Source organism: Monodon monoceros, unplaced genomic scaffold (genome assembly GCF_005190385.1).
Source record: "Monodon monoceros isolate NGI ecotype Baffin Bay Population unplaced genomic scaffold, NGI_Narwhal_1 Super_Scaffold_16, whole genome shotgun sequence".
In the NCBI taxonomy this organism is placed as follows: domain Eukaryota; kingdom Metazoa; phylum Chordata; class Mammalia; order Artiodactyla; family Monodontidae; genus Monodon; species Monodon monoceros.
The window spans coordinates 37,810,301-37,832,493 of record NW_021703772.1 but is presented as its reverse complement, the minus strand read 5'-3'; the positions used below and the strand labels follow the sequence as shown (position 1 = coordinate 37,832,493).

Here is a 22,193-nt window from a genome sequence, read left to right as displayed (position 1 = left end):
TCTAGTTGGATGTTGGAGCTTTAATGCTTAGCTCTAATGAGGTAATGACTCTCACTCCTTCCTCATAAACATGCTAAGTAGATTTTTACTTTCTCAAGAAACTAAATCCTTCTGTGACTTTATGACTTACTTCCATAACGAAGAGCCTCTTAAGCTATTAACAGCCTAGTGTCACAGCCCTAAAGACGTGGCCTGTTTGTTAGTCTCAGATATGCCCCCCATCACAAGTTCCTGCAAAATAAACCCTGGTTAAACAGATTACAGAAAAACAAAAAGGAAAGAAAACACAAAACCCCATTTGTGGCTGACAAAGAACCTGTACAGAGCTTAACGAAATGAATAAAATAATACAGTATCAGATGCTTAAAGAAAAGAAGAGACGTCGATGTGGTCACCTCTTGGACAAAATCAAGGCTGCCAGTTTTATCACTGGGCACTAGTGGAAGTGATTCAACAATACCACCTCCCACACTAAATGCCTGAACCCCAGAGCTAATTCTGGGTGAGTCTGATAGCACTACCACCACAATTTACAGAGTAAAGGGGCAAGCTGGACAATTATTTGGCACAAGGAAGAGAACTCTTCCATTCGGTCATTGTAGCTGGCTGGCCAACATAGTCGTTTGCTACTCTACAAGAGTTCTCCATGACTATTAAAGCACATTATCCCTTCCAAACGTCTTTTGCCTCAATAGAGTCCATTTCCACCTTGCAATAAAACTGAACATATTTCTATTTAATACTAGTTCATTCAATCTGAAAGCAATCTCTTTTTATTTAATCAAAGATCTCCCTTAATGCTATCAAAATGGCAACCAAAGTTGGTGTAAGAATTCTTTAAGGAGTTTTTAAGGAAAGAATCTCTTTCTACTTCCTACACCTTGATTTTTTTTTTTAATGCTTCTCCTTACTTCTCCTAGAAATATTTAACTTGCCTTTAAACAATGTAAAGTATGCTTTTGCTTGTGAAGCTGAACATTTGGTTTTTATCTGAACTGTTAAAAAATATGTAACTTTGGTAAGCATGAAAAAGCCACCGAATGGAAACAGTCTAAGATTCCTTAAAGTTCCCAAATTCTCTTATCCTATTATTTCTTTTTTAAAAAGAATCTATCCAACTATATGACATTCCAGAAAAGGCAAGACTATGGAGACAATATAAAGACCAGTGGTTGCTAGGAGTTAGGGAGGAGGGATTAATGGGCAGAGCACAGAGGATTTTTCGGGTAATGAAACTACTCTGTATGATACTATAATGGTGGACGCCTGTCATTAAATATTTGTCAAAACCCACAAAACACACAACACCGAGAGTGAACCCTAAGGTAAACTATGGACTTTGGGTGATAATGAGGTGTCAATCCAGGTTTGGGGATTGTAACAAATGTACCACTCTGTTTCCAGATGTTGAGAGTGGGTGAGGTTGTACAGGTAGGGGACTGGGAGTGTAAGTGAACTCTGTACTTTTTGCTCATTTCTGCTGTGAACCCAAAACTGCTCTAAAAAATAAAATCTGTTTTTTGAAAAAGAAATAACAGTACTGAATATCCTAAATAATGTAATAGTATGTATCCTCCAACTGAAAAAAATGGGTAGAATAGTTGAGGAAGAGGTTAAACCTCCTGCAGCCAGAAAAGGAAAAGCCGCTGTGCTGTCGGGCCTGCCTTGGGACATAACAGAATACCTGGCAGAGAGGATGTGTTTCTGTTTGGCCTAGAGATGAGCAAGAGAGGAACCAGCAACACTAGTCATCAGAGATCAGCATTCTCTCTAAAGAACTATGTTTGATGCTGTTGAAACACTGCACAGAAAAGCCAGATGAAGCCATTCGACATATACATACAACAATATATCATTTTTAATTTTATGTCTAGTTATTTCACCTCATTTCTGGTAAAGTAACTGCCCGGATATAATATCTATTTCCAACTTAGGGAATCAGGGGATTCGATAGCTCATTCCAAAACTGACAAACCAAAGTAGCTGTCAGATGTCCTCCCACAAGCAGCCGGTTTGCCAAAAATCATTTATAAGAGCAGGATCTGGGTCTTTAAATATAAGAAATGGGCTTTCCAAGACACTGAATTCTAATTAAATTTTAAAATTTAATGAGAGGGGCTTCCCTGGTGGCGCAGTGGTTGAGAGTCCGCCTGCCGACGCAGGGGACGCAGATTCATGCCCCGGTCCGGGAAGATCCCACATGCCGCGGAGCGGCTGGACCCGTGAGCCATGGCCGCTGAGCCTGCACGTCCGGAGCCTGTTGCTCCGCAACGGGAGAGACCACAACAGTGACAGGCCCGCGTACCGCAAAAAAAAAAAAAAAATTTAATGAGAAACACCATTGCTAACATCCCATGATTATTACGGCACAGAGTGGAATATGAGGACGGGTACTATATAGACACCAGACTCAACACATCTGAGACGAAGGCTTCCCAAGCGTCAAATAAAGTTTCACATGTCGGAGGGATAAGTTGTCCAAACATCCATACACATGAAACCGACTTTTCATCAAGGATCTAGTTACTAGAATTATCTTTCAGAAACACAGAAATCATGAAAGAAATGTTATTTGGGTGAATTAGTTTTAAATATCTTTTAAGTGAGAATTTATCTAAAGCCCTATTACATATCCCTCTACCTTACCTTCAAAAGTTAAAGTTTTAACACATATGAGCCTAGTGTTTCAAAATTGCAAGCACAAGCTTTCAAAGAAGATCTGTATTGCCTATGAGAGTTGACTAATGTGTCTCATTCACACTTGAGGTGACCTGGTGACCCAGCTGGCCCACAGGAATGCAGGTTGCCCCCCAGGACGACATCAGCTCTTCTAGGGCTGCCTCTCTAGAGCTGTGACTTCACGTAGGGGCCCTGCACCCCCTGGAGCACAGGAAGCCTTTGTGAGGGGTTTGCAGACACAGGCTGTGTGTGGGAATCGCGATCCACAGCCTCAGCTTGCAAATGTCCACCTTCCTAAAAGGCATCGGTTCAGGAGACCTGCTGCTGCTTTTTTCACACATCTCTCCTGGGGAGCTTTCATCTCCCACGTGACAAAAGGTAGACTTACCTCTCCGCCATTCTGATTCTGGGAACTGCCCGCAAGGTGTTAAACGTGCTGGTGCCAAAGAAAGGGCACGTTCAAAATACTACAGGTCAGGAGAACTTCCTTTAAAGAACATCTGTATCGTCCGAGCAGTAAGTTACGTTCTCCACAAATACTCAAACTAATTTAAAACAAGAAAGCAAGCCTCATCCAGAGATTAAGAAAGGCATTTCAAACAATGTCTTACTTTGCAGGTTCTGTTAATAATGTATTGAACTTTGTACTATATTGATATTTAAGTTTTGACAAATTGTTAATAATTATTATACAGATTAACTCAATCCAGAAATTTATATAACTCTTACCACCTTGGGATCATATTTTTATTGCAAAGTATCATTGGATAATCAGGGTTTTTAACATATTACACTTGGGTAAAATTCTGTGTGAGGAAGTAAAATGAAAGTATGAATTCAAGGAGAAAAAAGAACAATAAAAAATTTCCTTCTATTAAAGAACTGCTTGCTCAGGTATTTTTGATGATGGGACATATCAAATCACAACAGTGTTTAAATTCCATTCAATACATTTTAAACAGTGATATAACATTTTTATTTTAAAAGTCAATATTTACATTATGCCAGTAATCACACCCTTTGTATCTTTCTAACTTTATGATGAAAACCTAAAAAATGTGCAAGGGAATACATAGTTGTAAAAATCTTTCAGAGGTAAAAGTTGAGGATAAAAAATGTTGCAGAGCTGTTCGTGAGCATCATTAGATGGCCCGGCTTGGCCCTCCCTTTGGTCCACCCAGGATCAATGGTGGGAATCATATTCTGCCTCCTTTGGGTCCATATAAGCTTGGTACCAAGCACCCACATTAACAGTGACTTCCTGTGCAAGTCTTTATTTTATTTTTTTTATTTATTTATTTTGGCTGTGTTGGGTCTTTGTTGCTGTGCGCAGGCTTTCTCTAGTTGTAGTGAGTGGGGGCTACTCTTCGTTGCAGGGCGCAGGCTTCTCATTGCGGTGGCTTCTCTTGTTGCGGAGCACAGGCTCTACGTGCACAGGCTTCAGCAGCTGTGGCTCGCGGGCTCTAGAGCACAGGCTCAGTAGCTGTGGCGCACGGGCTTAGTTGCTCCGCGGCATATGGGATCTTCCCGGACCAGGGCTCGAACCTGTGTCCCCTGCACTGGCAGGCGGATTCTTAACCACTGCGCCACCAGGGAAGTCCCTGTGCAAGTCTTTAAAGACCTGTCTCAGTTAAAACCCATCTAAAATCTTGTAACTATAAAAAAAAATGATAACTGAACATTTCCTCCTGTGCTATTTCCTTGACTGGGAGTGAGGGAAGCTGATTCAGATGTGCTCGTGTCATGACACGATGAGCTATCAGTCACACAATTCTTGATTATACATATTTAACAGAGAACCAAGAAAGAAAATCCACCAAAAAACTTGACAATATTTTCCACCACCAATCCTTTTACTAGGGCTATTTATATAACAAAATATTAATCATGTCCTGACCTTTCTGGCTTCATTTTAATGATTTCAGGAAGAGGAAAGAAAGTAAATATTAAGGAACTGGGAAGGATGGTGGGGAAGGAGAAAACATAGCAGCAGAAACTGGCACTGGATCATTCATTCATTCAGTTAGTAGTTACTGATAACCTACTATCAGGTTCACCAGAGCCCTGCATACTAAAAAGTGGGCATGCAAGCACTTTCCCCCCACCCCCTGAAGTGAAGAGTAAACGAACGGCTTAGCGCCCACCTTCCCAAGCCACACACTAATCAAGGAGCTAAACATGGCTTGAAACCAGAAGTGAGAGGCTCAACCAAGAAACTCGCCCCTGTCCACGTAAGAAGGAAAATGAAAGTACTCGTTAACTACATCTGCATTTAGCCACATCTAGAGATTAAGCAGTTCTGTGACAAACATTCCCTTCAGATGGCAATTTCGGATACTTCTCAGGAAATTTGAAAAAAGAAAACAAAGCACACTGTGGAGGTATTCTGGGGGTCAGAGCGTGGGAAAGCCTTAGTATTTCAGCACTTTTCCCAGTTACGAGTGTTTTCAAACAAGGATGAAGTTCCACGGCCTTCTGTATATCACAAGGTTCTTAACCCAAAGGGGAACCATGAGGCAATATCCTTTTGGCCCTGTACACAAGGGGCTCCCTCTTCTAGACCAACTTAAAACTGGGTGATCCAGTTCTAATCTGGATAACACAGACAACATGACACTAGAACCACATAACAATTACCAGGCAGCAGACTTCAGTATTCTATCCTGGGGTGTTTATGCAGTGTTTCAAGCTGTATCCTAAATATAACTGTAGAAACAACACATGTTTTTACAAGTGCTGTTTAAGAACAGGACAGGCAAATGAAATGCACCTCAGACTGAGCCAGAGGAAAAACAAGAGCTCTAACCCGACTGAGAGTCTGCAAGCCCAGGAACGGCCTCTGGCCTCGGTTTCTCCCTCTGAAAAATGGGGATTCTCGTGTTCGCCTCCTGTCTCCCCCAGAGGATTTATAATATTGTTCAGGAAATGCTGGAGGTCTTCAGGTACTTTAGGTACGAAGTCACTGTCAATGTTTTCTAAAGTTATACACTATGAGAATTTCTTTTCAAATCTTTATCAGCAAGTCCCTTCAGTCTTAATTCTTTCTCTCTGTAGGCTCAGAAGAGAAAAATGAAGCTAACTTTTAGAAGAAAGATGACATGTGTTGATTAACTGCCCTCTGCTCCTCAGTAACCAGTTCAAGGTACCCATCTACTCCCAAGATCAAAAGGAACTCCCGGCCTAGGAGGAGTTTTAGAATAACTCAAATGACTCTGGAAGCTCAAGAGTGGGAGGCAAATCCTCTTTACAATTATAATGACATAAATACTGGAAACCACACACACACACACACACACACACACACACGCACACACACTCACCCAAACTCATAACTCACACAGAAATTACAAGACTTAGCTTCAGAGAGAACTTCCTAGAATAAGGAGAAACATTAGATAAGTAGATACTATTGATATTTATTTCTTAATTTTATGATTTCTATGTATAATAATTAAGTGTATCTTTTAAATGTATTTAATTGTTTAAATTGGCTTTCCATAAAAATTAAAACCATTTTCATCCCCACATTAATCTGGAGTCCCTACTCAAAGAAACTAAAAATGGCATTTTCAGCACACAGTAGGAAATAGAAAATCTTAAGATTTCTGTTTCACTCTCAAATATAAGCGGTAAACATAGCACAGGGAGATCAGCTTGGTGCTTTGTGACCACCTAGAGGGGTGGGGTAGGGAAAGGGGGAGGGAGGGAGACGCAAGAGGGAAGAGATATGGGGATACATGTACATTTATAGCTGATTCACTTTGTTATAAACCTGAACCTAACACACCATTGTAAAGCAATTATACTCCAGTAAAGATGTTAAAAAAAAAAAGAAGAAGAAAAAAATATATATATAACTGGTAAAGCTCTCCTCTCCCATCTCAGCTCTTTGAGAGCATCAAAAGTACATTTTAACTGTTTCTGAGTCCACATCTGGAGTTTAAAAATCCAGTTTACAAGGCAAATGATTTAAAAATATAAACTTATGGCTTCCTTTTCTACAGTGATTCCTAGAGGGAGAAAAAAAAAGTCTGAGTACAAACAAAATATTGTTTTAAAGAGGATTTTTTTTTTTTAATTAAAAGCATACCAAGAAAGCTAACTAAGCTTCTACTTTCTCCTGGAGAAAATAATAAAGGCAAGACTCTCCCATCTTAATCTAATTAAGTCTAGATCAAAGTTCAGTTTAGGTAATACTAAGGCTGTAAGAAGGCAGCACTCAATTTCTGAAGAGTACTGTCCCAAGTGTGTGCTCAGGTTAGAGCAGGCGATGGTACACTTTCTGCAAAAAGCCAGATAGTAAATATTTTCAACGTCGCGGGCCATATAGGTTCTGTCACAAGGACTCCTCTCCGCTCTCAGGGCCCGAAGGCAGCCACAGACAGTACATAAATAAATGAGGGAGGCCGTGTTCTGTTTTATTTATGGACACTGAAATTTGAATGTTATATAATTTTTATGTGTCAAAATATTATTCTTTTGATCTCTTTCAACCATGTAAAAATGTAAAAACTATTCTTGGCTCCAGGCCATGTAAACAGGCGGCAGGCTGGATCTGACCTGTGCACAGTGAGTGGTCTGCCAGCCTCTGGGTCAAAGTCATAGAAGAGTAGAGTGGCAGCTGGCTCACCTAAGCCAACATCCTCATCACTTAGAGGAAAGTGAGGCCCAGAGAGGTGTGATGACTGCCAGGGTCTCCCTGCCAATTCACGGGAGAAATGGAGTTGAGAATTAGATCTCTGGGAAGGATCATTGAAAAGGTATGGCAGTGGTGAAGAAATGTCCTTGAGTTCAATTCACACGGACGGGCCGTGGGTGCTTAACACCAGAGATGTCACAGGAAACTAGTCACCAGTCATAGGAGCCTTCAGTACCTGCCTGCCCACTACGTAAAACAACTTATGATCTGCCAGCCACTGCACCGATTCTGAGGGCTCTATATCAGCAGCAAGGACCCAAAGGATGAGCCAGATACCCACCAGCCTGATTCTTTCCACTCTTCTGGGTACATAGCTCTGCTCATTTCTTCTGCAGCCTAAGTAACAACCTCCACTTTGGTTACTCTGATTCTAGAACTCCAAGAAATAAGGGTCAAGGTGGCTGAAGAGCAGAGATCGATGTTAAAAATTATTTCAAAGAACAGAGAGAGCAGGGACGACCACCTCAAGCTACGTTCAACAGCATCTCCAACATTCACCTCAGAAAGCAACATGCTCAGCCTCCCTCCCATTCCTACTTCCTTCCTTCTTTTTTTAAAATATGTTTCTCTCCTATTTTTCTTTCTTTAATCTACTCTTTTTCTTTTTTTTTGGTACCAATTCTTATTTTCATTTTCCCGTGACCCTTTTTATTTTGCCCTACACCTTCACTGGGTATAAACTCAAACTGAAATACACTTTAAAATTAATATACACACATGTATCCAATGATGTTTAACTTAGCTCCTCTCCTAAATAGCATTCTGCAGTTTTAAGAAAAAAAGGGACTCTAAAGTGACTTTTTACACAGGATCTGTCATCTGACTTTTTTTAACCACATTTTTTTTCAGAGAAATTTAGGGTTTCCTATCCTGTTATGTATTCATTCAAGGCTTGAAGTTTTACACTGATGTTTTTCAGAAATTACACCATGATTTTTTTTTTTATCGAGATTGCTCTATCAACTATTTTGTTCTTACTTCCTCAAAAAGACACCATTATATACTTCTGCGAAGAGGAAATGGCGTTCTCGTAAGTAATTTTCAGTTCTTTTTGACAACTTAAATCAAGAATGACTGCAAATGCCTCAGAATTTTTTAAACGCACAGTTATTCTCCTATCTAAACATAAGATTCTTCAGTCAAATAAACTAAGTCAATCGATTTGTTTAAAATGAAATGAAAGAAAAATACACCTCCTAAAGTTGTAGGGGGACCAAAATGCTACAATTCAAATCTACCGATGGAAATTTCACACAAAAATAAAACAAACACACACTCTCTACCCATGCTGTTTAAGTTAGAGAGAAGGAAGACCAGACAAATGGGCATAAACTTAAAACAAAACATACCTAAAATCATATTCTTTTTTTTTTTTTTTTTTTTGCGGTACGCGGGTCTCTCACTGTTGTGGCCTCTCCCGTTGCGGAGCACAGGCTCCGGGCGCACGGGCTCAGCGGCCATGGCTCACGGGCCCAGCCGCTCCGTGGCATGTGGGATCCTCCCGGACCGGGGCGCGAACCCGTGTCCCCTGCATCGGCAGGCGGACTCTCAACCACTGCGCCACCAGGGAAGCCCTAAAATCATATTCTTATAGAGCTGAAATTAATCCTAGAGAGCTAGTCTCTTTAATTAGACAAATGAGGAACCAACTAGAGATTCAAAGACTATTTATTGAGTTCCTACCATGAGCCACTTGCTGGACAAAGACTCTTCCCACTTGATTATCATAACTTTCCCATCAAGCAAGTATTATTATACCCATTCTATAATCGAGAAAAGTTATGTCACAGGAAGAATGACACAGCTAGTTAGGAGAAGAGATGTGCTTATAGCCTAGATCTCCAGACATCAATTCAGTGTTCTCTTAACTATGCCACTCCCATGTAATATTTTTGGAAACTGTTCATTCAGATGCCACAATATTTTTTTTATTATTATTATTTTTAACATCTTTATTGGGGTATAATTGCTTTACAATGGTATGTTAGTTTCTGCTTTATAAGAAAGTGAATCAGTTATACATATACATATGTTCCCATAGCTCTTCCCTCTTGCGTCTCCCTCCCTCCCACCCTCCCTATGCCACCCCTCCAGGCAGTCACAAAGCACCGAGCTGATCTCCCTGTGCTATGTGGCTGCTTCCCACTAGCTATCTACCTTACGTTTGGTAGTGTATATATGTTCATGCCTCTCTCTCGCTTTGTCACAGCTCACCCTTTCCCCTCCCCATATCCTCAAGTCTGTTCTCTAGTAGGTCTGTGTCTTTATTCCTGTCTTACCCCTAGGTTCTTCATGACATTTTTTTTTCTTAAATTCCATATATATGTGCTAGCATACGGTATTTGTCTTTCTCTTTCTGACTTACTTCACTCTGTATGACAGACTCTAGGTCTATCCACCTCATTACAAATAGCTCAGTTTAGTTTCTCTTTATGGCTGAGTAATATTCCATTGTATATATGTGCCACATCTTCTTTATCCATTCATCTGATGATGGGCACTTAGGTTGTTACCATCTCTGGGCTACTGTAAATAGAGCTGCAATGAACATTTTGGTACATGACTCTTTTTGAATTATGGTTTTCTCAGGGTATATGCCCAGTAGTGGGATTGCTGGGTCATATGGTAGTTCTATTTGTAGTTTTTTAAGGAACCTCCATACCGTTCTCCATAGTGGCTGTACCAATTCACATTCCCACCAGCAGTGCAAGAGTGTTCCCTTTTCTCCACACCCTCTCCAGCATTTATTGTTGAGATGCCACAATATTTTAAAACATTACGAACACAGTAATAGAGTACCCTAGAACCCTGACATAAGACTCTTTGCTAAAGAGCAGAGCTTCTCAAAACAAGATTGTTCCTTCTTGGCTGCTAAGAAATGGAGCATTAGCAACTAAACGTTACACTCGCCTCAGAGGCCCCAAGACATAATTGTACTGAGGCTCCAAGGCACCTAAAACCCTATTCACTTGGCTTCTAAATAACTCATGACCCTATCATTTACTCAAGTTGCAGTTGGCCAATTCTCAAGCTTACAGTCTATTCTGAAATCTGGACTCCATTAAGAAGGATATGGAAAGATTTTCACACTTGTAGGAATAAACGAAGATATTTCAGCATGCATAAAGCAACACAAATCCCTGGGACAACGACCAACACCCACTTCCTGTTCAGGTAAGAAGAGAGGGGAGGAGGCAGGGTCATTAAAATTGAGACCTTATAACTGCTTGCTGTTTTTAAAAACTAGCCAGGTTAGACAGAAACAGGGTTAAAAAGTTAATATAACAAAATGACTTCCTGGCAACTCTAATATCTGAATTCCCCTGGAAAAACCTCACCCTGAAATATTTCACAAGGACAGCCAAATCCAGGTCTTCCTTACACACACAAGATGTGATTTTTAAGGCAGACACTCAAATATCTGACTGGAGTCATGAGCGCCGCTTAGACTAAGTCAACAGGCGGGTGAACCTCACAACTAATTCAGAAGCGTATTTCTTTAGGCAACAGAACTAGCAGAATTGTGTGCTTTTCTGACAATCAATCAGAAAGGACTCTAAAAACTCTATTGAAGATATTCTATTAGGTGAGAGTGAAGGGCTTGGAGGAGAACAAAAGGAGCAGGAAGAAGTAAAAAGAAAGAGAAACAGTTTCCAAAAAAGAGTGAGTCAACTAAAATACTTCAGTGCCCTGGGCAAATGCTAAGGTTTCATGGGGCTTTTTCTTGTTTTGTAAGATAAGGATTCTCTTTTTAAACATAATCACAATACTATATTCATACTTTAAGTCACCAGCCAGTCAGCATCCAAATTTCTCCAACTGTCTCTCAGAAGTGTGTTTTTTAAGTGTGTTTGCATCAGAATCCAATTAGTCTTAATTCTCATTTAATCTACATATTTCCCCTCCATCTTTTTTTTTCTTGCAATTTTTCTTTAAAGAAATGGGATCTTGTTATTGTAGAATCCCCACAGTCTCTATTTTTTTAAGTAATTTTTTTTTTAATTTAAAAAGTGTGTTAGGTTAAAAACAGGCCATCTCTAGACCTACTACATTTTTCCACCAATGTCCTGCAGCATGATGACCACCCAGCCTCTTTCAATGAAGTCCATGCTACTCCAGGATACATGTTTGTCCACAAAATGTTGCCATGCAAGTAATATATGCAACATTCTATTCAAGCAGAGGGTGTCATGGAGACAGAAGAACCCATAGGTAACACCTTACCTTATGCTTTAGTACTTTTTGGAACAAGGTGGGGTACATGTTAGTTTTTAAAAGTTCATGCCTAAGCAACAAATGGGAATAACGAGTTCTGTCCAGACACAAACTCATTAATTTAGGTCTCCAGGAGAGGACACGTAGTACCTATCAGAAGAACTCAAGTGAGAAAGATCTGTTAATATACAAACACCTCTCCTACCAAGTTTGCATGTTAACTATTTCTTCCTTTTGCTCTTCTGCCTTCCTAGCATGAACCCTATGCTTCAGTAAATTCACAGTCCTCAGGTTACCCCGACAGGTACATGGCACGTCACTCATCTGGGATACCTTCCATTCCCATCTGCTGCCTAAATCATTCCTTTCCTCAACGACCAGTTGGGCTCCCTCCAGCTCCCTGAAGCCTTTCTTAATAACTCTGCCCATCTCTGGACTCCTGTAGTCCCTAATCAGTACCCCAAAATACAGTCTAAACCTGCGCTATGGCTGGTTTGAGAGCTGTTTCATATATCACATCTATTCAACAAAGATTTGAGGTGGGCCTTCCACATACAAGGCATTCACAGTCATCTCTAACAAGACCATGACCTCCACAGGGAAAAGGGTCTCTTGTGATGCTACACCTATGTCAGGAGGCCAGAAGCACAGTGGCTAAGAATGTGCACCTTGGAGTCAAGCTTGCCCAGATGTGAACCCCAGAGTCATGTGACCCTGAATAATTACTTAATCTCTCAGTTCTCAATTTCATCAAATAGAATAGAATAATAAAATAGAATATTAGCCACTCCTTCACAGATATGTTGTTAGGATCAAATCACATAAAGTGTGAGTATTATCTTGTCTCCTTATTACCAATTCTCTGTCTGGTCTCTATTGTATTGTACCTAGTCTTACCTGTTCTTACGCTTTGTGGAAAGGGGGAGTAGAGGACTCCAGCTGAGTCACTGCCATGGAGATGGAGTTCATTAAACACTCCTGATTGCTTGAATGCATAGAAGATCCACTTTGCCATGGGTGTGAGTGTCCCTTCCCAACATATTTAGGGTCCCTTTTCCTAGTGTCACCCTGATACTTCCCCTGTAAAGAAATGGAACTTGCTCAGAACTAAATACAGTGTTAACCCATCTTCATCCCAATTTAAAAAGAGAGGAAACAACCGGAAAAAAAAAAAAAAAGACCAAAAGTGATCTTTTATCTTCTGATGGGGCCAAAAATTTACTCTGAATTTTGTTTGAATGGAAACTCAATATCCCAGTGTACAGATAGAAGCTCCGTTTACAGAAGTTTTTCCAAATTTTTTTCTTTGAGTACCTCATAAGTAAAAACATTTGAACACATACAAATATATACACATACATACATATTCATTTCATTCACTTAACAAATATTTACTGAGCATTCACTATGCGCCTCACACTGCTCTAAGTGCTGAAGACACAGAAGGAAATGAAAAAAATATATATCTTTGCCCTGTTACTTGTGGCTCTCCTACACGTAAGTTTTTATTTAAAAAAATATGTATATTATATATATATATATATATATATAAAACATATGGTATAAAGGATACGTACCATGGAGAAAAGAAAGAAACAGTGGCAAGAAGTGTGTGGAGTGGGCATTTTAACTGGAGCAGCCAGAAAAGAATTCACCAAGAGGGTAATATTCAAGCAAAGATCTGAGAGAGGTGAGGGTGGACCATGCAGACACCTGGGGAAGAGCTTCACAGGAAGCAGGAGGCTCGGGGCCTGAGGCAGGAGCGTACCTGGCACATCCACTGAATAGTGAGGAGGCCGCTGTGCTGGAGCCAAGGAGCCAGGGAGAGACTGGAAGAGACACGCTGGACAGGTGAGTGGCAGGACTGGGAGGAGGGGGCCCGGGGCATCACTGTAGGATGTTAGCTACATGATCTGAGAGCCATCACCCTGAGAGCTATGTTGGATAGAGTGCGGGGGCCAAGGCTGGATGGGGAGGACCAGTCAGAAGGCCACTGCAGGCATCTAAGTTGTGGTTTGGCCAAGGTGGCCAAAAGCGGAAAGTAGAGCTAAGAGGGTTTTATAGTACTAGCATATAATATACATTAAAAGTACACACAAACAAAATTTTTAAGGTATTTTTTTAAGAAATATTCTGATATTTTCTTTCTCAAAATCAATAAGGCATCCTGTTCACCCCTGGAGTAGAGGTGCCCCCCGTCCTCTTTAGGAGGCCATTGTTTAACAAAAATTGGTTGGCTGATTTGTATCAGTTGACCTGAATTTCTGCCTGGCCTTCTGCTGTGACACTTGTCCTGTGCTCACTTCCTATCTTCTTCTTCATTCTGCCAGTCTTAGATACCAAAACAAGTTTCCTCCACAGACGGAGTGTATCTACACATGTTGATCTCATGCAAGAAATTCCTCCTTGTGAAAGTTTATGGGCTTTGGGTCAACTGCACCCAGTATCTGGGGCCAATGGTTGGGAAACAGACTTCTTAGACCCAGATATTATTGTGGAGTTCAATAAAACAGGATTAAGGAGAGAACCCAGGCTGTTTGCTAAAGCAGACCCTATGAGGAAGGCTACAGAGGGCCCCCCAGCTCACCACAGCTCTCAACAGACAAACATGGGGTCTGAAAGTTTGCTCCCCTTGCCCTGCAAGATGCTCAAGGGAGTCTCAAAAGGCCACACTGAGAAAAGCCCCAGGGGTTCTGTGTCCCCAAAACCAAGCTCCTGGAGACACTAGAAGATGGAACTTTGGGGGAAAGGACCCCTGACTCAAGCAGAACTGTGGGTGCTGGAGGGAAAATCAGAAGTTCATGGAAGGCAGATACTTTTTGAAACCAGATTCCAAGAGTTGAGAAGAGGTTGACATTGAAATACCTGGGGTGCTCTCTTAGAACGTTAGAATGCTGAAAGAATTTAGAGGACTCTCCACCCACCCACTCCCATTTCACAAAGAAACTAAGGCCAGGACCTGCCCAAAGCAACACAACTATTAGAAAAAGAACCATGAGTAGAATCCAGATCTTCAGATTCCCAATCAAGTGTTATTTTAAAAAATAAGTGAAAGCAAAACTAAAGCAATTTAACATGGAAATCTTTAGAAACAGGTTAGAACTGTGATTAAATGTTGTGTGTCTAGGCCTCAGATGTTTCTGCACACCTCTAATTTTAGGAGTTGGTTGGAGTCGGGGTGGGGGGCTCCCTTGGGGCAAAATGGCCTCTTGGCATTGAAGATACCTTAGAAAGTTACATGGCGGTGCTTATGACTCATGAGGGTGTGTTCGAGGGGATAAGAGACAAATGAAAACCAAGAAATACAAGCAAACATTGGCTTAGTAAAGCCTGAAATGGCCCAAAGATGGATTATATGCTTCTTTTCTTTGCTTGGCCCAATTAATAGAGTACTAGACAAATTTTCAGTTTTCAAAAGGAGAGACAAGTGAAAGGATCCTTAAAAGTTATGAATATCATCATAAAAAATTAGAGTCATGAATCATTCATTTCAACCTCTTGGGCAACCAACTCTTTCAGAAGCATCAACATTGATAAGAGAAAATACCTGCTCTACTAACTTTCCAAATGCAGAGCAGAGGGCAAAGATGATGTTGGTGGCAAAAGGGTAGTAAAGGAATAATCAATAAAATGGATAATCTATAAAATGAAGAATCTTAGATAATCTTGGGTTATCTATAAAATGAAAGCCGGGGACAGGGCAGGAATCAGTTCCTGAATTACTGACGTCGGTTAAAACTCTTTTCTGGAGCCAGAAATTAACTGTTTGACTTCGTTACCTGGGGAGCTCAGTTAGAGCTCATCTGCAAAACACACCCTTCTCAGCCACTACACCCATGCAGGGGTGAGTCACAGAGGGAGAGAGTGGAGCCCAGGCACTGGAAAGGCACCCAGTCCAACCTCTTCATTTTACAAAGAGGAACCTGAGGCCCACAGAGGATAATCTGACTGGCCAAGGGTTGGCTAAGGCACAATATATGCTACCTCTCCTTTACCTTATACCCACAGCAAACGCTGATTATCAATCATCACATTTTCCCCCATCTCTGGCTGCAAGAGCCACAATGCTCCTGACATATTGCTCCTGCAACCCCTGACCAACTGGTCAGAGCTGATGTGTGAGAAAGAAGCCAATTTCCAACTCGGGCCTTGCATAAGGTTATAAAACAGTCTTTATCATACCAGCTCCCGTGTAAATCTGACTGGAAAGACAGTGACTAGTCTACTAGCCAAACTAGTTCACTATTACTGTCACTTCAATACTGAAGTGAGCAAACATAGTTTATGTGGTGTGACCTTGTGTCCAGGTTTACCTGGGACAGCCCTGACTCACACCTGTTTCCTCAATGTGATATTTAATGGTACCCCCTATCATCCTCAAAGGCGTCCCAGTTTGGATTAACATGATATGGTCATGCAAATTCTATGTAACTCCTAATCACCTACAAACACTTATAAATGTTTATTTGTTTTCTGAGTACACAGTGTGTCAGGAAAAGAACCACTGATCCAGTCACCAGTAGTTTTGCAAAACACTTTCAAATAATACTAAACCCAAATAATCTTTGAAAGGGCCTCAGGGACCACTACTCTCATCAACCTCTTTTATATATTGAGCTTTAATACGGAATTTTCCTTGGGAAAAAAACAAAAAGGAGAGCCATAGCTTATGCAATTTTGGAAATCACAGGATTATAAGATCTCTGTAGCCCCTGCCTATTTTTAAATTTCATGTTATAGTTTCCCCTATAAAAATTCACATTGGACTTCCCTGGTGGCGCAGTGGTTAAGAATCCGCCTGCCAATGCAGGGGACACAGGTTCGAGCCCTGGTCTGGGAAGATCCCACATGCCATGGAGCAACTAAGCCTGTGCGCCACAACTACTGAGTCTGTGCTCTAGAGCCTGCGAGCCACAACTGCTGAGCCCGAGTGCCACAACTACTGAAGCCCACACACCTAGAGCCCGTGTTACTGCAACAAAGAGAAGCCACCTCAATGAGAAGCCTGCGCACTGCAACGAAGAGTAGCCCCCGCTCGCCGCAACTAGAGAAAGCCCACGCTCAACAAAGACACAATGCAGCCAAAAGTAAATTTAAATAAATAATTGCTTGTAACACAACACTGTAAATCAACTATACTCCAATAAAAAAATTTTTTTTAAATTCACATTATATTGTTGAAATAGAAATCTTTTTAAAGAATGTTTCAGGCTGGGCTTCCCTGGTGGCGCAGTTGTTGAGACTCCACCTGCCGATGCAGGGGACACGGGTTCGTGCCCCAGCCCGGGAGGATCCCACATGCCGTGGAGCGGCTGGGCCCGTGAGCCATGGCCGCTGAGCCTGTGCTCCGCAACGGGAGAGGCCACAACAGTGAGAGGCCCGCATAACGCAAAAAAAAAAAAAGAATGTTTCAGGCCTATTTCTGGCACAAACAAGTGTGCCTTTCTGAGTTTATATTTACTCTCTGTTTAGAAGAAAAGAAGAAGTAAAAGTTGAAACCTTAAAAAAAATTTTTCAATCAATCCAGGGCTAGACCTTGTGTACCACTGCTGGATTTACACTAAAGCAGCCAGTTGTTAATTGAGAGGCATAAATTCAGTTTATTTGGAAAACCCATTGGTCTAGACATCACAGGTATCACGTTGATGCTCAAGGGAAAGATACCAATATCATCATGTGGAATGTTTAAAATTCTTACCTGGCTACCTAGACAGAAGCTAGAAGGAAATATATCAAGCTGCCAAGAGTAGCTCTCTCCGAGTACAGAGACTTCAGATGGTTTTAACTGTTTTTGCTTATCTAGCTTTCTGATTTTTCTACAATGACCACAGTTTATTTGTTAATGACCAAGAAAAGAATCACCAAGCTACCAACCAACACATCATTCTCCAGGGTAGGGAGGTGAAAGGCAAATGGGATAAGCCAGGCCCCCAGTGTGGCAGAAGCAGAGGCCTCAGAGCAGCTCCTGACTCTGCCAGACCTGGTTCTGGCCCCCGAGCCTGGAGGAATGCGGGAGTGTGGCTCACCCGGAGCCTTCCCGGTAAATAAGAACAGGCATCTGTGAGTCCTACGGTACACTGCCCTTTCAACTATCACAAGTATAGCTTTGTGGTCAGAGTCCTACCTGTGCAATCAGACTGCCAGGGTAGGACACTGCACTCCATCACTTCCTGGGTGTGTGACCTTCAACAAGTCAATTAGCCTCTTTATTCCTGTTTTCTCATCTGTAAAGTAAGAATCACACAACCACCTACCTCCTAGCATGGCTGTGAGGATTAAGACAGACGATTCATGGCAAGGGCCCAGCATACAATAAGATCACAATAATGTAAGCCATTATTAGGTCTCTGCCATGAAACACCAGTCCTCAAGTGCCCTCCCCAAACCACGTGACTGCATCCCAAGACAACTAGAGAAGGGTCCAAAGAATAAAGCCTTTATTTTCCCTTCTTCTCTGCTGAAGTCAGAACTGGACACAGAGTTTGCTGTAAGCCCAGTGCTGCCAGGAGCCCCGGAAGGACAAGGGCAGCCCAGTAAAATATGTAATGTGTCCCAAGACCCCACACTACGGGCTAGAAATGCTTCTTTCAAAGTTACAGGATTTCTAGTTTCTTGCCACTGCCGCGGCTGCCAGCCACTGCCTTTGGCAAGGAGGTGGGTGACTCAAGTGTGAGCTATAGGACTTGGCAAGAGGACACCAAACCAAAAGGCCTCCAGGCAGGAAGCTCCAAAAAGGGCCCCCTGCAGAAAGAGTTTGTCTACAGGCAGCCCTCGAGATCGAGATGGCATTCCGCTGTCACTAGCAAATTCAGGAAGAAGAGTGAATATTTCAAAGGTCCAATAGCACTTACCATTCTGCTTCAGAATTTTGAAAAACTTTTCTGGGGGGGCCAGGCTAAAGATATGACCACACTCTTAAAATCACTGCAGTGCCTTAACTACATGACATAAAGAACACCCCCCGCAGCCCTGCAAAGTTCAATATCAAATAAAATTGCAAAGAATTTCACGTCTATCTTGAAACAAAATGTATTACATTTGGATGCAATGAAATTTTCTTTCCCAAACTTAAAATTACCTCACTTTACCAAAGATATAAATAAACCTCCCAACGTCCATCTATGAGGAAATAATTACATTATTAACGTTAATTACATAGGTGAGTGTGTGCTGTGCTGTATAGGGTGATCAACTTGACCTGATTTGCCTAGAATGTCCTGGTTTTAGCACCAAAAGTCCCACATCCTCGAAAACCCCTCAGTCCTTGGCAAACCAGGAAGACTGGTCCCCCTAACACTGCAAGAAAATTGATGTGTGTTTTGTGAAGGGGAAAACAGAAGAGACAGTTAAAATGCAGACGTACTCAATGCGAAGTCTGTTTGCAGCAACAGCTCCCAGTTCCTTTTCATAGTAAAAAAAAAAAAAAAAAAACACCACACTTGCCTCTCCCTTCCCCCTTTCTTTCTACTCTCCCAAAACAGAGTTAGGAAAAGGCATTTTCCTCCTCTTGCATGATGGAGATGTCAGCACAGGACTGACTGTTGAGGTGTTGACCGTCATCGCCAGCAAGCTCCCGCACCCAGCTTCAGCGGGACTGGAAACGTCACCTGCTTTCATGTACACGTGAGACTTATGTGATGTTACGAATCAATGTTACCTCACTTTAAAAAATAACAAAATAAAACTCAAAAAAACAAACAAAACCAAAATAATAAAACAAACAACTAGTGATTCAGGTTATCAACAGCAAGAATGTGTCCTCAAACTAAAAATCCAAGAACCCTGGCAAAAATAAGATCCACCTTGCAAATAGGGTGTTAAACAGATGAGAGGGAATTAACAAGTGACTGCTTTACAAACAGCTGAGTGGAGACCTAGGCACTCTTCTACAAACTCTAAGGCCCAGATTCAAAATAGGTGGCTCCCTACGCACAATAGTGAAGCAAAGCTCCTGCGACAGGAGTTTAAGCAAAGGGTTTTTAAGCCTCTGGTGAGGTTAAGAACCAGCTTCTAAGAATTTAGTTTCAAACTGAAAGGTAAGACCATCTAAGGCAAGAAAGACCACACACTTCCTGGACCTAAAGCCTCGCAGAAACCATCACTGTTCACCACTCCATGGCACCCAGTCTACCTCCTCACCCAACCTCCCTCCGGTTTTGCCCCAAGATAGGCTGGCCATTTTTAGATGCTCTTGAATCTTAGAACTCCTTAGTTTCCCTTTATGCATCAGTAAATGGAACCAAATGAAGGTCATACAACTTCTTTCCCCCCCACAGTAATACTAGTTTGTTGGGGGAAGGGTTGGGATGTATTCAGAAACCCTTTAAAAGAGAAACTATCTTTGAAAGTCCTACTGTGATAAGTCCTGGAGAATAACTTCCTTTCTTTCTAAGACCAAGTACAGTTTTCACTAGTGTTGATCTGATTGAGGAGAGGATGCCTTCTTGTCAGCTTTTCAACACATCCAATGACAAGATGGAGGGAGGTATCTTAACCCCTAGAAGAAAGCACAGGAACCTGGAAGGCAGGAGCCAGGAGTGCATCTCTACCCTACAAGTCAACAGCTGGGTCCTTGAGGAAGACATGCTTCCCTTCTCTATACCTCAGTTTCTTCATTTAAAAAATCAAGGATCTGGGTGAAGATCATCTTTGGCATTCCTTCCAGCTCTAAAATTCTATGTGAAATTCCTCTGTGTATGTGAAAATGACAACGCCTATTAGAAGCATTTTTTTGTACTCTGAAGATGAAGATTTAGGCATTAACAGAGAAATATAGTAACTTGCACTGGCAAAGATAACAAGACCAAGGCAGACTAAACTTGGAAGATTTAAAACAAGCAAATGTCTAACAGTTGTTAAGTATGTGACCAAAAGGTTGAGGGGAAGCCTAAACTAGTATCAACTTACAAGCACTCTTCAATGCTCTGGAACCAATGCGAACAAGTAGATTCATCACGATTACCAGCTGCTGCTCCCCCTGCTAAATTTAACGATAACGTGAATTTTAATTCAGTGATCCCTCCCCCACACAAAAAAGAAAATTTTTAAAGCCTGAAAATACTTATGGAAAGCAAAGCAAAACTTTGACTCTAAAGGCAGGAGAAAAATTATCGTGGTGACTGACTGCATTTAAGTCGCAGGAAGTTCTGGCTGGATACTGAGGACAGCGAGGCACGAGGCGCAACCCACTGGATAAGTATGAGATGTTTAACACCAAGAACTGGCATGTTTGACCGTGTGTGTCAAAGTCAAGACTGCCTTGCCGCCTACCAGGACCGCAAAACAATGTTCATTTCACTATCCATGAATAAATGGCAGAAGAAAAAAAAGCAAGCTGTTTCCTTTTTTCGTAGGACGAGCTGCAGAGTTTTGTCATGCAACTTGGTTGGGCGCCTGTGAGTGTCAATGCCCTCAGAGCAGCGGAGTCCGCAAAGGTAGGGTGTTTCCATTCCACAGACCTGAAGTGAGGACTGTCAACCGAGCCAGCAAATAGCCCCACCTTTCCGAGCAAAGGACTCCAGAGCTACCCTGTGCGGTAGCCCACAGTCTGTGAGTGAAGCCCCGGGCCGGACTTCACTCCTCTTGGGAGAGCCGCGCCAGGGGCCCCCATCGCGCACCACGCACACACAGCCTCTGGGCTACTAAAGAGGAAGTCAGGATGTCATGTCAAAAGGGTAAAGACAGCCCGACCACACGAGAGCCGCGGTATGGGCCGGTCTCCGGCTTGGCTGGGGGTCTCTTGGCTTGTCCCAGGCTGCCATCCCTTCTCCCTCTCCATCCACGGTCCTCCTCCCGGAGGCGCGGACCAGCCTCCCCTCGGCCCACCGGGGCTGGCGGAGCCCACGCTGCGCAGCGCCACAGGAGCCGGAGGAGCACCTCGAACCTCCCCTCCCCCTGCCCAGCCCGGGCCCTCGGACAACACACTCCCGCGCACCCCCGCACGCCAGCGGGAGCCCCGCCGCCCCTTCCCCAGCCCCCGGGGCGCCCCGGCCGCCGAGCCGAGCGCGCAGTTCCGACGGCCCAGGGCGGGGACCGAGCCGGGGAGCAGAGCTGCAGCCGCCGGCTTTCGGAGCAGCCGGCGGCCGCACACACTCCTCCCCTTCGCCGCGAGTAAACAGCTTGCTGGCATGCTCCGCGCCGCGCCCCCATCCCCCCGCCGCGGCTCCGCGCCGCCCCGCGCGCCGGCGCCGCCGCCCCCTACCTGGTCGGTGAGTTTGAGCACTGCCATTCTTCCGCTCCTTGGCGCGCACACACATACAGGTCCCCGGCCCGCAGATGTCACGCCAGGAGCCGGGGAAGCGGAAGGGACTGCCAGGGGAAAGGAAAAAAAATCTGGCTCCCGAATTTGACAGCCCTCCCCCTGCTCCTCCTCCGCCGCCTCCTCCTCCTCCCGCCGAGAGGCTGACACTGGCTAATAGGGTTTGCAGCCGAGCCCGCCCGCCTTTATACAGGAAGTACCGGCTGCTGCCAGCCGGGCCGCCACTGACATCACCGCGCGCTGCCTCGCTCGCCGCCTCGACGCCTGGGCCGACGCTGCCTCCTGCCGCCCGCGGCCGCGCCTCGCAGCCCGCGGCCCTCGGCGCCCGCCCACGCCCGCGCC

General features: G+C 43.1%; 1 protein-coding gene across 2 annotated transcripts in view; it reads right to left on the bottom strand.

Annotated features, from left to right (window-relative positions):
• ANKRD44 (ankyrin repeat domain 44) overlaps positions 1-22,019 on the bottom strand; it is a 325,912-nt gene extending 303,893 nt beyond the window's left edge. The window contains exon 1 of one of the 2 annotated variants that reach the window (XM_029224527.1): positions 21,795-22,019. In XM_029224527.1, coding sequence (XP_029080360.1) covers positions 21,795-21,821 — 27 coding nt within the window. In that variant the 5' untranslated portion in view covers positions 21,822-22,019. Of the gene's footprint in view, positions 1-20,500; positions 21,482-21,794 lie in introns of those variants that run through there. The other variant, XM_029224528.1, reaches the window with a different exon arrangement.
• Positions 22,020-22,193: the final 174 nt, after the last annotated feature.